General features: G+C 44.8%; 2 protein-coding genes across 4 annotated transcripts in view; one reads left to right on the plus strand and one right to left on the minus strand.

The window, feature by feature from the left end:
• The window catches only part of rgs11 (regulator of G protein signaling 11), a gene marked incomplete at both ends in the record, with an annotated part of 16,834 nt that extends 16,235 nt beyond the window's left edge, over positions 1-599 (minus strand). The window contains 1 exon segment of the mRNA XM_084462319.1: positions 537-599. Within this exon segment, the coding sequence (XP_084318445.1) occupies positions 537-599 (63 nt within the window).
• Positions 600-1,867: 1,268 nt separating this feature from the next.
• Positions 1,868-14,311, plus strand: ints15 (integrator complex subunit 15). 3 transcript variants are annotated; one of them, XM_084462312.1, is made up of 8 exons: positions 1,868-1,982; positions 5,136-5,329; positions 5,597-5,818; positions 5,959-6,124; positions 7,716-7,993; positions 10,843-11,089; positions 11,778-11,817; positions 14,058-14,311. In XM_084462312.1, exons 2-8 carry the CDS (start codon positions 5,138-5,140, stop codon positions 14,278-14,280), a joined length of 1,368 nt encoding a protein of 455 aa, XP_084318438.1. In that variant the 5' UTR covers positions 1,868-1,982; positions 5,136-5,137; the 3' UTR covers positions 14,281-14,311. The 3 variants fall into 3 exon arrangements, with proteins under 3 accessions (XP_084318438.1, XP_084318439.1, XP_084318440.1); XM_084462313.1 differs by lacking the exon at positions 1,868-1,982 and having other exon boundaries at positions 5,075-5,329; XM_084462314.1 differs by lacking the exons at positions 1,868-1,982; positions 5,136-5,329 and adding an exon at positions 5,514-5,566.
• Positions 14,312-15,285: the final 974 nt, after the last annotated feature.

Genomic DNA, 15,285 nt, shown 5'->3' on the forward strand with positions numbered 1-15,285 from the left:
ACCTTTTCTACAGTAATGCACGGAGTTTGAACTATCGCCAAGATAAGCTCCTCCCACGCACAGCTCACGGGAGATTGAAGGGGCTCCGTTATGAACGGTCCCGGACAGCGGGGGGGGGGGGGGTTAGAGGAGGAGACCCCGGAGAGAGAAGGGTTAGGGTTAGGGGAGGAGACCCCGGAGAGAGAAGGGTTAGGGTTAGGGGAGGAGACCCCGGAGAGAGAAGGGTTAGGGTTAGAGGAGGAGACCCCGGAGAGAGAAGGGTTAGGGTTAGGGGAGGAGACCCCGGAGAGAGAAGGGTTAGGGTTAGGGGAGGAGACCCCGGAGAGAGAAGGGTTAGGGTTAGAGGAGGAGACCCCGGAGAGAGAAGGGTTAGGGTTAGAGGAGGAGACCCCGGAGAGAGAAGGGTTAGGGTTAGAGGAGGAGACCCCGGAGAGAGAAGGGTTAGGGTTAGGGGAGGAGACCCCGGAGAGAGAAGGGTTAGGGTTAGGGTTAGGGGAGGAGACCCCGGAGAGAGAAGTCAGAAGAAAATGTTATACCTTTCTGAGACACGCCATCTGCTCACGCTGCATCCCTCCTTCCGCCAGGGCGTTGATGGTCATCCCGCTCTCGGTAGTGGTCTCGGCTGCACGCGAGCACCGGTATGAACCGGGAGCACACTCGCGCGCTATTCTCATCTTCCCCTACTGACGCGGAGCCACGCCCCCTCCACTGATTACAGAGGATTACCAACGCAAATTATTTATTTAAATAATAAGTGTGTTCCATTATGTATATAGTGAAAATATATATTCATTTAAAAATGTATATTAATTTAATAAGTATGTTGAACCATGCATGTAATGGAAGGTTTATTTGATACAATTGTGCCTTTGATATAGGGAGGGAAAGTAATCTTATCGCCCCATAGTGGTTCCTAATGCCGAAAGAATGAATGGGATTTCTCATAGACACGTCTTTAGAAAAATTATATCTTGGTCGATACCGAAAAGTTAGTAGAATGCCTTAAACGGCAAATACTTGGAAACAAACTTTATTGATTCTGGTGATCATAGTTGATTTTCAATCACAATCCGAATTATGAAAATATTTTTCTTAAATTCCATTGACTTTGACTGGAGGAATGGAACCATTTCGAAAATTTGAAAGAAGGCGAAATACTGTGAAATTCTCACGGTTAGTAGGTTATTACTGTAAAGACACTCACAAGTTTTTGTTTTGATAACTTCACCGAAATGGCTTTGTAGTAATTATTAGAAAATCCGGTCCGATAGGAACAAATCCGCTAGGGGCGCATAGGGTTAGGGTTAGGGCATGTTTTCACTTTCCCTCCCTGTCTGTCATGTACCAACATGGTTAGGTTTATGATCTTGATGGGTTAGGGTTAGGGCATGTTTTCACTTTCCCTCCCTGTCTGTCATGTACTAACATGGTTAGGTTTATGATCTTGATGGGTTAGGGTTAGGGTTAGGGCATGTTTTCACTTTCCCTCCCTGTCTGTCATGTACCAACATGGTTAGGTTTATGATCTTGATGGGTTAGGGTTAGGGTTAGGGCATGTTTTCACTTTCCCTCCCTGTCTGTCATGTACCAAAATGGTTAGGTTTATGATCTTGATGCACTATAAACCGCTGTGGTGGCCAACATGTCTACCTGACCACCATCAGTGAAGGAAATACATTGTCCTACATTAGCACACTACTATGAGGGACTCGGCACATCTTTGATTACGTAATAACCACGAACAGACCTCGACTGGTTTGGCTCCCCATCCACAAGGTGGAGTTACTGTGCTAGCCTTCTGGCCAACTAGAAATAGATTGAATTTTAACTGCCGTCCTGTTTGTCCCACTGAGGCATCCGTAGTCGCAGGAAGTAGGAGCCGTGTTGCGTGCGAGTTGTTTCTTTAGTTCTGCTCATGGATCTGTAATATAACAGGTTCTGGGCACTCTGTCGGTCTGAGGTCTCCTTTCTAGGTCAAATAGGTGAGAATTAGATCGGTAGCAAAACACTACAACCGTGAGTTTCTTGGTTAAACCTCGCGACCTCCTCTGTACTGTGTAACGAGCTGGCTAGCCTTAGCTAGCAGAGTGAGCTAGCTTAGCTGCATGTAGCCTCTTAACTGGCTGAGAGCCACTAGCAGCCACGTTCACAGCTGTAGCCTGTTGAGCTGGTTAACACTACCTAGTATAGCTGCATGGTTAACACTAGCTAGTATAGCTGCATGGTGAACACTACCTAGTATAGCTGCATGGTTAACACTAGCTGGTATAGCTGCATGGTTAACACTAGCTAGTATAGCTGCATGGTTAACACTAGCTAGTATAGCTGCATGGTTAACACTACCTAGTATAGCTGCATGGTTAACACTAGCTAGTATAGCTGCATTGTTAACACTAGCTAGTATAGCTGCATGGTTAACACTACCTAGTATAGCTGCATGGTTAACACTACCTAGTATAGCTGCATGGTTAACACTAGCTAGTATAGCTGCATGGTTAACACTACCTAGTATAGCTGCATGGTTAACACTACCTTGTATAGCTGCATGGTTAACACTAGCTAGTATAGCTGCATGGTTAACACTACCTAGTATAGCTGCATGGTTAACACTAGCTAGTATAGCTGCATGGTTAACACTAGCTAGTATAGCTGCATGGTTAACACTAGCTAGTATAGCTGCATGGTTAACACTAGCTAGTATAGCTGCATGGTTAACACTACCTAGTATAGCTGCATGGTTAACACTACCTAGTATAGCTGCATGGTGAACACTAGCTAGTATAGCTGCATGGTGAACACTACCTAGTATAGCTGCATGGTTAACACTACCTAGTATAGCTGCATGGTTAACACTAGCTAGTATAGCTGCATGGTTAACACTAGCTAGTATAGCTGCATGGTGAACACTAGCTAGTATAGCTGCATGGTTAACACTACCTAGTATAGCTGCATGGTGAACACTACCTAGTATAGCTGCATGGTTAACACTAGCTAGTATAGCTGCATGGTTAACACTACCTTGTATAGCTGCATGGTTAACACTACCTAGTATAGCTGCATGGTTAACACTAGCTAGTATAGCTGCATGGTTAACACTAGCTAGTATAGCTGCATGGTTAACACTACCTAGTATAGCTGCATGGTTCACACTAGCTAGTATAGCTGCATGGTTAACACTAGCTAGTATAGCTGCATGGTTAACACTAGCTAGTATAGCTGCATGTAGCCTCTGATGTATCGAGACTAACGTTTAGCTACTTTATCTAGTGCTAGCTAGGTAATAACCATCTATCTCGCTATGCATAGCCACTATCTAGCACTACCTCACGCAGCTGCATGTCGCCTAGCCTTCTTGCTTGGGTGTATGGGTAACCCTAACCCACTATCTAACACTAACTCACGCAGCTTCCAATGAAGATGAAGACTCAATCAAATATAGAGGTTACACTAGCAGCAGTAGTACAAGCACAATGAAGATGAAGACTCAATCAAATATAGAGGTTACACTAGCAGCAGTAGTACAAGCACAATGAAGATGAAGACTCAATCAAATTGAACATATAAAATATACAAGAAATCCAAATATACACGAGGGCAAATACATGTTTGTAACAGAACGATTCCTTAGCATGCCTAGATTGCGTTAACATGCACAAGCTGTGCAAGATTCAAGCATCAGTCAAGAAAGTGGTACACCATGTTGGTAATTGAACAAGTCCTATCCAAAGAGCCTGAACGCCTTAGCTCGTCACGGCCAGGATTCGGTTTAATTTGTTATCATGACTAGGGTTAGCCTTCTGACCCTATCCTGGTCTAATGAGCTCACATTCAGTTTCACTCCGCAGATCAGTCTGGCCTCCATCCTGTCTAGCTTGTTGTGATTGCTAGGTTAGAGTTAGCTTGGTGTCATTGCTAGGTTAGAGTTAGCTTGGTGTCATTGCTAGGTTAGAGTTAGCTTGTTGTGATTGCTAGGTTAGAGTTAGCTTGGTGTCATTGCTAGGTTAGAGTTAGCTTGGTGTCATTGCTAGGTTAGAGTTAGCTTGTTGTGATTGCTAGGTTAGAGTTAGCTTGGTGCCATTGCTAGGTTAGAGTTAGCTTGGTGTCATTGCTAGGTTAGAGTTAGCTTGTTGTGATTGCTAGGTTAGAGTTGGCTTGGTGTCATTGCTAGGTTAGAGTTAGCTTGGTGTCATTGCTAGGTTAGAGTTAGCTTGGTGTCATTGCTAGGTTAGAGTTAGCTTGGTGTCATTGCTAGGTTAGAGTTAGCTTGGTGTCATTGCTAGGTTAGAGTTAGCTTGTTGTGATTGCTAGGTTAGAGTTAGCTTGGTGTCATTGCTAGGTTAGAGTTAGCTTGGTGCCATTGCTAGGTTAGAGTTAGCTTGGTGTCATTGCTAGGTTAGAGTTAGCTTGTTGTGATTGCTAGGTTAGAGTTGGCTTGGTGTCATTGCTAGGTTAGAGTTAGCTTGGTGTCATTGCTAGGTTAGAGTTAGCTTGGTGTCATTGCTAGGTTAGAGTTAGCTTGGTGCCATTGCTAGGTTAGAGTTAGCTTGGTGTCATTGCTAGGTTAGAGTTAGCTTGGTGTCATTGCTAGGTTAGAGTTAGCTTGGTGTCATTGCTAGGTTAGAGTTAGCTTGGTGCCATTGCTAGGTTAGAGTTAGCTTGGTGTCATTGCTAGGTTAGGGTTAGCTTGGTGTCATTGCTAGGTTAGAGTTAGCTTGGTGTCATTGCTAGGTTAGAGTTAGCTTGGTGTCATTGCTAGGTTAGAGTTAGCTTGGTGTCATTGCTAGGTTAGAGTTAGCTTGGTGTCATTGCTAGGTTAGAGTTAGCTTGGTGTCATTGCTAGGTTAGAGTTAGCTTGGTGTCATTGCTAGGTAAGAGTTAGCTTGGTGTCATTGCTAGGTTAGAGTTAGCTTGGTGTCATTGCTAGGTAAGAGTTAGCTTGGTGTCATTGCTAGGTTAGAGTTAGCTTGGTGTCATTGCTAGCTTAGGGTTAGCTTGGTGTCATTGCTAGGTTAGAGTTAGCTTGGTGTCATTGCTAGGTTAGGGTTAGCTTGGTGTCATTGCCAGGTTAGGGTTAGCTTGGTGTCATTGCCAGGTTAGGGGGGAGTAATCTCATGGTGTCTGAACTTTCTCTGTAGCCATGGGTGACATACGTCAGTCTCTGCTACGCCGTGATTCACTGAGTGCTGCAAAGGAGGTGCTCTATCACCTGGACATCTACCTCAGTGGCCAGGTGCAGACAAGCCCCGCCCCAACTGTAGATACAGACACTCTGGAGCTGGTGGAGGAGTTCATTCTCCATGCGCCCAAGGACAGACACACCCCGCCCAGGGTAAAGCGCACACACACACACACACACGCACACTCAGCCCAGAGTAACACACCCTACACACTCTGTACAGATATACATTTACTGACTTTGCTTTTGGCCGTCCATCGTTGCTGGAGATGTCACTTCCACAGAGGCTAGCTACCATTGCTGATGGCCACACACACAGTCATGAAGACTACAGTAATGCACATTCCTGACTAAAGCTCCTGTCACGTGTGTGTGTGTGTGTGTGCGTGTGTGTGCGTGTGTGTGTGTGTGTGTGTTTAGAGGATGAGTGCTCTCCAGGAGCTGCAGCTTCTAGAGATCATGTGCAGCTGTTTCCAGGAACAGAGCCGCGACACTGTCCGACAGCTCATCTTCTCCGCCCTCTTCAATCTCCAAGGCAACCAGGCCGACGACAGCCGCATGGCGTTGCTATGCAAGCTGGTCTCCATGGCAATTGCTGTAGGCAGAGTCTCCATCCTGGAGTGTGCTGCTACCTGGTTACAGGTGAGAACACAGACCTAACCCTACCTGGTTACAGGTGAGAACACAGACCTAACCCTACCTGGTTACAGGTGAGAACACAGACCTAACCCTACGTGTGTGTTTGTGTGTGTGTGTGTGTGTGTGTGTGCGCGTGCGCGCAGAGGAGCCACCGAGTGTGTTGTGTGCGTTTAGCCAGGGTTCTGGTGGATGACTACTGCAGTTTGGTCCCAGGCTCTGTTCCCACGCTGCAGAACATCCACAGTTCCTCCCCTCGCTTCTGCTGCCAGTTCATCACCGCCGTAACCACCCTCTACGACCTTTCCTCAGGTGAACCCCTGACCTCTGACCTCCACACTGATCTCTGAACCCCATCCTGACCTCTAAACTCCACCCTAACCCTCTGCACTTCACTCTGACCTCTGAACTGCACCTTGCCCTCTAAAGTCTAAAGTCTAAACTCGAAGTGTCCGTGCATGGCAGCTGCCACCATTAGTGTGTGTGTGTGTCAATGAAAGGCCATTGTAAAGCGCTTTGGATAAAAGTGCTATATAAGTGCAGTCCATTTACCATTACCTCTAAATTCCTCCCAGACCTCTGAACTCCACCTTGACCTCTAAATTCCTCCCAGACCTCTGAACTCCACCTTGACCTCTAAACTCCACCCAGACCTCTGAACTCCACCCAGACCTCTAAACTCCACCCAGACCTCTGAACTCCACCTTGACCTCTGAACTCCACCCAGACCTCTGAACTCCACCTTGACCTCTGAACTCCACCTTGACCTCTAAATTCCACCTTGACCTCTAAATTCCTCCCAGACCTCTGAACTCCACCCAGACCTCTGAACTCCACCTTGACCTCTGAACTCCACCCAGACCTCTGAACTCCACCCAGACCTCTAAACTCCACCCAGACCTCTGAACTCCACCTTGACCTCTGAACTCCACCCAGACCTCTGAACTCCACCTTGACCTCTGAACTCCACCCAGACCTCTGAACTCCACCTTGACCTCTAAATTCCTCCCAGACCTCTGAACTCCACCTTGACCTCTCAACTCCACCCAGACCTCTGAACTCCACCTTGACCTCTAAACTCCACCCAGACCTCTGAACTCCACCTTGACCTCTGAACTCCACCCAGACCTCTGAACTCCACCTTGACCTCTGAACTCCACCCAGACCTCTGAACTCCACCTTGACCTCTAAACTCCACCTTGACCTCTGAACTCCACCCAGACCTCTGAACTCCACCTTGACCTCTGAACTCCACCTTGACCTCTAAACTCCACCCAGACCTCTAAATTCCACCTTGACCTCTAAACTCCACCCAGACCTCTGAACTCCACCCAGACCTCTGAACTCCACCTTGACCTCTAAACTCCACCCAGACCTCTGAACTCCACCTTGACCTCTGAACTCCACCCAGACCTCTGAACTCCACCTTGACCTCTAAACTCCACCCAGACCTCTAAATTCCACCTTGACCTCTAAACTCCACCCAGACCTCTGAACTCCACCCAGACCTCTGAACTCCACCTTGACCTCTAAACTCCACCTTGACCTCTGAACTCCACCCAGACCTCTGAACTCCACCTTGACCTCTCAACTCCACCCAGACCTCTGAACTCCACCTTGACCTCTAAACTCCACCTTGACCTCTGAACTCCACCCAGACCTCTGAACTCCACCTTGACCTCTGAACTCCACCCAGACCTCTGAACTCCACCCAGACCTCTGAACTCCACCCAGACCTCTGAACTCCACCTTGACCTCTGAACTCCAACTTAACTCCAGACCTCTAAACTCCACCCTGACCTCTGAACTCCTACCTGACCTCTAAAATCCACCCTGACCTCTTGTCTACGTGTGTGTGTGTGTGTGTGTGTGTGTGTGTGTGTGTGTGTGTGTGTGTGTGTAGAGGAGCTGTGTCCTCCAGTAGACCTTCTCCAGATGGTGGTGTCCTGGCTGCAGGAGGACCCTCGGCTTGTCCTCATCACCTTCCTCAGCACGCCCATCATTGCCAGCCAGCCAATCAGCTCTCTTGACCTCACTCCCCTTGCGGGGCTGGTGCGCTGGTGTGTCAAAGCCCCATTGGCCTACAAACGGGACAGGAAGCAGAGCCTGACCAATGTGACTGCAGAGCCTGAGCCAGATGTGGGGCCCCTGTTCTCTGCTCTGCATCTGAGTGTCCTTCAGGTGTGTGTATGTCTGTCTGTGTCTGTTTGTGTGTGTCTGTGTGAGTAAGTGAATGTGTGTGTGTGAGTCAGTGTTTGTGTGTGTTTGTGAGTGACATAACAATGTGTGTGTATGTATGTATGTATGTATGTATATATATATATATATATATATACACATACATACATACATACATACATACATACATACATACATAAATCAAACCAAAATCGAAATCTTGTTTTATAAACACAACAAAGGTCCCAACTCCAGGTCTAAAGAAACGTTAGCTTTCACCTCAGTTTCACGTGCCATTTCTAGTCAACTCTAACATTGGCTAAGCTAGCTAATGTTTAGCTAGTAATAAACCTTTTGAATTATACCATAAGTTTATCATGCAGCTACAAAAGGATCTAAAAGAGCTATCTTAGTTAGCTAACAAGGAGACTATGCTCTAGCCTAGTTGCTGGGACTGAAATCGTTAACAAAGCAAAATAGCTAAGTGAGGGTTAAGCTCTAAGTGAGCTAGTTAGATGTAGCTAGTATAGTCTACAGCCAAAGAGTTGGCTTGCTAGCTCGCTAGCTTCTTAACTTAAGCTTGTCAGCTATTCTAGCTGTTCTATGAACATCCATTTGGCTGGAGACCTATAAGTAGCTAGTGTGCTACTAACACTAGCAAACATTAGCTGGCTGTGTTTTGCTTTGTTCGTGATTTCAGTCTAGGGCAACGAGGCTGCTCGTACACAATACCTAATGTAGGATAACATTCTCTCTCGGTCGTCCTCGGATGAACCCTCCCTCCAGCAGTATGTCCTCCATGCATGCACCAGTACTTTACAAAACCATCCAGTGTTTCCAATGTATAAGTCCCTCTTGTGTCTGAATGAATACAACTAGCTTAGCTATCATTCAAACAAAAACCTATAGCTACCTTCCCCAACTAGCTTGGCTCAAACAAAAACATAGCTTCCTTATAGGAGATGGGCAAGTAGACTAACATTACTCTTGTTTACTTTTTACCCGCATTGCTTGATTTGTCTGCTGTGCAGGATGCAGTGGCGGGGGAAAATACTGGGAGAATCTATCAATTTTCAATTTCTGTAATTAATTAATCGCTATTAAAGCAACCCAACGGAGGATGTGGTATTTTTGAGATTTGGTGCCCCCTCCAGGTTCCCTGGCATTAACTGATGTAAAACGGCTAGCCCAAGCTAGCTAGATTACATGCATCCTCATACATTCACAGCTAACACAGCCAAGCATCAAGCAATTTCAACATAAGACATAGCTACCTACAGCTGGACGAAATTGTTGAATGCGATTAATGTTTGTATAATTCATTAATCTAATTAACACATTAAATTGACAGCCCTAATACACACACACACACACACACACACACACACACACATTTAACATTACTTGTTCTCAGGTGTGAGTGTGTATAGATATATAACGTTTCCTGTTCTTCAGATGTGTGTGTGAGTCTGTGTGTGTATTTGTGAGTTAGTGAGTGCAGGTGTGTGTGTGTGTATATATATATATATATATATGTAATGTATCCTCTTCATTCCTGTTCTTCAGATGTGTGTGTGAGTGTGTGTGTGTATTTGTGAGTTAGTGAGTGCAGGTGTGTGTGTGTATATATATATATATATGTTATGGTCAATGTGAGAAAACGGTGAATGTGAGCTTTTCCCGGTTATTGCGCACATTCCCCGACCTCGCGGGGAATGCAGGAGAAACATGTGCGCTCCGTACGGTCGGAGATTGTGCACATTAACCGGGAAATGCTTACAATTCCCGACCTTGCGGTAAATCTAGCAAAGTCCAACCGTATGCAAAACCTCTGCGCAGCCGGGTGGTGGGAGAGGGCTCGTGCGCTTAGAACGAGAGGCGCTTGACATTTTGCCCATGGTTTTCGAATACATAGCATCAATTGCATTAATAGAAACATTAAATTGGGTCTAATTATACATGTGTTGAAAGTTAAGATAATTAGCCTACAAGCCGCGAGGCTACGCAACACAATAAGCAAAACAATCTCACTGTTTCACTCGTCCCACTCATCTGTTTCACTCGCCCCGCACGGCAGGGACAAGAGAAACAATGCACATCTTCTGTTCTCGGCCGTCTTGAATTGAACTGTTACACCACAGAACGAAACTTACAACTAATAGGTTAGTAAAGGACATGTACAAGTTGTTTGTCATCAAAAAATTTTATCTCCATCTTTATTAATTTCTGTGTAAATCTGATCAAACCAAAAAATGTTTCATTCGTCCCGGTCCTCCCCTACAGTTAATAACAGTCTGTGGTCTACCTTGAACAGTAATATAGCCTATGCTGCACACAGTGTAAGTAGTTTTAGGAGGATACACTGGTGATCAAGTTAACAAACGCAAAAAGAAAATTGCAACAACAGGAAGGTGGGAACCTCCAAAGGAACCCTACACGTTAGCTAGCCGAAAGACAGACGAAAAGACGAAAAATCCCTCACAGGTGTGCGCCAGGAACGTTAGCCCAACTACCGTGGGTGCCTCTTATGGTGCACGCCCTCTGAGGCGTCACATAAGCCCTCTCCCACCACCCGGCTGCGCAGAAGTTTTGCATACGGTTGCGCTTTCCTAGATTTACCGCAAGGTCGGGAATTGTAAGCATTTCCCGGTTAATGTGCACAATCTCCGACCGTACGGGAGATGTGAGAAATACTAACCAATTTCTCACATCTCCCGCAAGGTCGGGGAATGTGCACATTACCCGGGAGATGTGAGAAACGCACATGTTTCTCCTGCAATAACCGGGAAAAGCTCACATTCCCCGTTTTCTCACATTGACCGTAACATATATATGTAATGTGTCCTCTTCAGGTGTTGTTGCTCCTCCCGGCGGTCCTGACTGAGAAAGGCATTCTGGGTCGTTTGGCTCTACTCCAGCTTGACCAGCTGTCCTCGCTGACCTCTGACCTCTGTCACCTGTTGGAGCACACACACACCCAGCCTGAGGCACATGTAGATACACGCAGTCACAGCGACACCCAGGCCCAGCTGAGCATTGATAGACTGGCCCAGGCACTGCAGGTCTCCATGGCAGCTGGAGCTCTGCTCTCCTCTAGAGGTGAGGGGGGGGGTGATGCTCTCTAGAGGGGAGATGACGAATGCAACATTTGTTTGGTGCGGTATAGGCCTTATTATAGTTAGGCCATCGACATACGGAATCATTACTATGATAAGCCTAATAGGCTTGTGTCATGTTGTGTTATCAACGTAATGTGGCTTTTATTCATAGGCTACTGCCCGTGATGCTTCACGGGATAGCCTATAAATTAATAGGCCTACAACATAACATTATATTATGACACAAATGGGTCAATTCACAGACAAATCCAAAGCAATGCAGACATTATTTAGTGATTAGGCTACGGTGGCGATTGATTACGTTTAAACTGTGTGACACATTGGAGGGTTTCTGGCAGCAACTGATGTATTTATTATTCAATATGTCATGCGTTTCGCAGACTTTCCCCGAGTTTCATCCCTCTGCCATCGGAGTCGTGTTTTCCCGTTTCTCCAGAAACTTGCTTATCGTAGTTACGGGAGGGTCGGAGTGTGCGTAGAGTTGCGCACACCTTCCGCCAACTTATCATTAAGATCGTTTTTTATAAATACCGAAAGTTGCATAGAAAGTTGCTCAGCATGGGTTACGCACGCTTTTGTACTTACGCAACATTTATAAATGAGACCCCCGGTGTTCTTAAATGCTCTTGATTTGGTATGATGTCATATCCTGTCCATTTCCTCCCCAGAGGAGCTGAGGGCGCTATGTTCCCGCCTTCCGCATAACAAGTGAGTCTATAACCATGGCAACCCAAAACACATGTTCATACACAGCCAAGGGCCACACTAGTCTAACATGTCTCTCTTTCTACACTAGTCTAACATGTCTCTCTTTCTACATTAGTCTAACATGTCTCTCTTTCTACACTAGTCTAACATGTCTCTCTTTCTACACTAGTCTAACATGTCTCTCTTTCTACACTAGTCTAACATGTCTCTCTCTCTACACTAGTCTAACATGTCTCTCTCTACACTAGTCTAACATGTCTCTCTTTCTACACTAGTCTAACATGTCTCTCTTTCTACACTAGTCTAACATGTCTCTCTCTCTACACTAGTCTAACATGTCTCTCTCTCTACACTAGTCTAACATGTCTCTCTTTCTACACTAGTCTAACATGTCTCTCTCTACACTAGTCTAACATGTCTCTCTTTCTACACTAGTCTAACATGTCTCTCTCTCTACACTAGTCTAACATGTCTCTCTTTCTACACTAGTCTAACATGTCTCTCTCTCTACACTAGTCTAACATGTCTCTCTCTCTACACTAGTCTAACATGTCTCTCTCTACACTAGTCTAACATGTCTCTCTTTCTACACTAGTCTAACATGTCTCTCTCTCTACACTAGTCTAACATGTCTCTCTTTCTACACTAGTCTACATGTCTCTCTTTCTACACTAGTCTAACATGTCTCTCTTTCTACATTAGTCTAACATGTCTCTCTCTCTACACTAGTCTAACATGTCTCTCTCTACACTAGTCTAACATGTCTCTCTTTCTACACTAGTCTAACATGTCTCTCTCTCTACACTAGTCTAACATGTCTCTCTCTCTACACTAGTCTAACATGTCTCTCTTTCTACACTAGTCTAACATGTCTCTCTACACTAGTCTAACATGTCTCTCTTTCTACACTAGTCTAACATGTCTCTCTCTACACTAGTCTAACATGTCTCTCTTTCTACACTAGTCTAACATGACTCTCTCTCTACACTAGTCTAACATGTCTCTCTTTCTACACTAGTCTAACATGTCTCTCTTTCTACACTAGTCTAACATGCCTCTCTTTCTACACTAGTCTAACATGTCTCTCTTTCTACGCTAGTCTAACATGTCTCTCTTTCTACACTAGTCTAACATGTCTCTCTTTCTACATTAGTCTAACATGTCTCTCTTTCTACACTAGTCTACATGTCTCTCTTTCTACACTAGTCTAACATGTCTCTCTTTCTACACTAGTCTACATGTCTCTCTTTCTACACTAGTCTAACATGTCTCTCTTTCTACACTAGTCTAACATGTCTCTCTCTACACTAGTCTAACATGTCTCTCTCTCTACACTAGTCTAACATGTCTCTCTCTACACTAGTCTAACATGTCTCTCTTTCTACACTAGTCTAACATGTCTCTCTTTCTACACTAGTCTAACATGTCTCTTTCTACATTAGTCTAACATGTCTCTCTTTCTACACTAGTCTAACATGTCTCTCTCTACACTAGTCTAACATGTCTCTCTCTACACTAGTCTAACATGTCTCTCTTTCTACATTAGTCTAACATGTCTCTCTCTACACTAGTCTAACATGTCTCTCTTTCTACACTAGTCTAACATGTCTCTCTTTCTACACTAGTCTAACATGTCTCTCTCTCTACACTAGTCTAACATGTCTCTCTTTCTACACTAGTCTAACATGTCTCTCTTTCTACACTAGTCTAACATGTCTCTCTTTCTACACTAGTCTAACATGTCTCTCTTTCTACACTAGTCTAACATGTCTCTCTCTCTACACTAGTCTAACATGTCTCTCTACACTAGTCTAACATGTCTCTCTCTCTACACTAGTCTAACATGTCTCTCTTTCTACACTAGTCTAACATGTCTCTCTCTCTACACTAGTCTAACATGTCTCTCTCTCTACACTAGTCTAACATGTCTCTCTTTCTACACTAGTCTAACATGTCTCTCTTTCTACACTAGTCTAACATGTCTCTCTTTCTACACTAGTCTAACATGTCTCTCTCTACACTAGTCTAACATGTCTCTCTACACTAGTCTAACATGTCTCTCTCTCTACACTAGTCTAACATGTCTCTCTTTCTACACTAGTCTAACATGTCTCTCTCTCTACACTAGTCTAACATGACTCTCTCTCTACACTAGTCTAACATGACTCTCTCTCTACACTAGTCTAACATGTCTCTCTCTCTACACTAGTCTTACATGTCTCTCTCTTTGCTCTCTCCAGTTTGCTCCAGCTGGTGATGTCAGGCCCGGTGCAGCAGACCGGGTTCTACCCCCACATCCACACTCCTCCTCTGGGATACAGCCCCCGGCCCTCCCCCCTGCCCCCTCACCCCTCTCCTCCTCTGGGATACAGCCCCCGGCCCTCCCCCCTGCCCCCTCACCCCTCTTTCTCCCCTCAGCCATTTCTTCCAGCCATGACCTATCCCTACCGTCCCAGCCATTAAACAACCCTAACCCTTAAAGTGTGTGTTTGTGTGAGAGAAAGAGAGAGAGAGAGAGTGTGTGTGTGTGTGTTTGACTGACTGACTCACTGAGTGTGTGTGTGTGTGTGCACGCGTGTGTATGTGAGTGAGGGAGAGAATATTTTGATGTTCTGAATGAGTTTATCGGAGTTTGTTACTGTGATGATGATGATGACAAATATAACTATTTTTCTATTTTCTTTCTACTGTAAAGTGTTTTTCTCTAAAGCTGGGTTCACACAGAACGGTCAAGACTGTTCTAGCTGGGTTTTATTTTATCTGCCCTCTTTTTTTTTTTTTTTACTGAAATTCCACATATTTTACTTGATAAATCAAGCAAGTCAGTTCAAGACTCCAGTTTTGTCACATCTTGGAGATGTTCTAAAACTACACATATTCTAAAACTGTGAATATAATTATTGGTTTATTTACATGCCAAATCACCTTAATGTGGTTAAGTAGCATTTTTATATGCACACATTCTCCAACAACATTTAAGGCTGTTGGTATGCATGTTCCATTTAATCTACCACCTAAGACCATGAATTGGATCGCACCAAGCAGGGGTAGAGCCCTCTGGTGGTTAAAAGGAGCTCAGGCCAGACTAGTAAAATAAGGTAGGATCCTTGGTTAAAAAGGTTGAGAAGGACAAAACTAGTATTAAAATAGGTTTGTGTATCATTAAAAGTATGCAAAGTAACATTTTATTGGATAAAATAAGCAACTCATTTGTTTCATATTTAGATTTTTTAATCTCTTTTTTCTTTTTAATTAATAAAACCCCACTAGATTTTACGTTTGAGAACAGAAAAAATACCCCCCACCCCCCTGCCCAGGCAGGCCATTCATACAAAATTAAAGCTGCAAGCAGCGTTGTGGCGGCCAAGCTGACCACGCGAAAGATGAAGCGAATACGACTGAGGTTTTGAAGGCTTTAGAGATATGTTTGTCAGACTGAGTGGCTCCTTTCTGGTACTCTTATTTTGA

Source organism: Borostomias antarcticus (genome assembly GCF_949987555.1).
Source record: "Borostomias antarcticus genome assembly, contig: scaffold_131, whole genome shotgun sequence".
NCBI classification, from domain to species: domain Eukaryota; kingdom Metazoa; phylum Chordata; class Actinopteri; order Stomiiformes; family Stomiidae; genus Borostomias; species Borostomias antarcticus.

Bases quoted from the DNA above. Each gene is read 5' to 3' on its own strand.
- ints15 (XM_084462312.1), top strand. From the start codon at position 5,138: ATGGGTGACATACGTCAGTCTCTGCTACGCCGTGATTCACTGAGTGCT. The intron at 7,994-10,842 runs GTGTGTGTATGT...TGTCCTCTTCAG, and splicing joins TGCATCTGAGTGTCCTTCAG to GTGTTGTTGCTCCTCCCGGC. The intron at 11,818-14,057 runs GTGAGTCTATAA...TGCTCTCTCCAG, and splicing joins TCCCGCCTTCCGCATAACAA to TTTGCTCCAGCTGGTGATGT.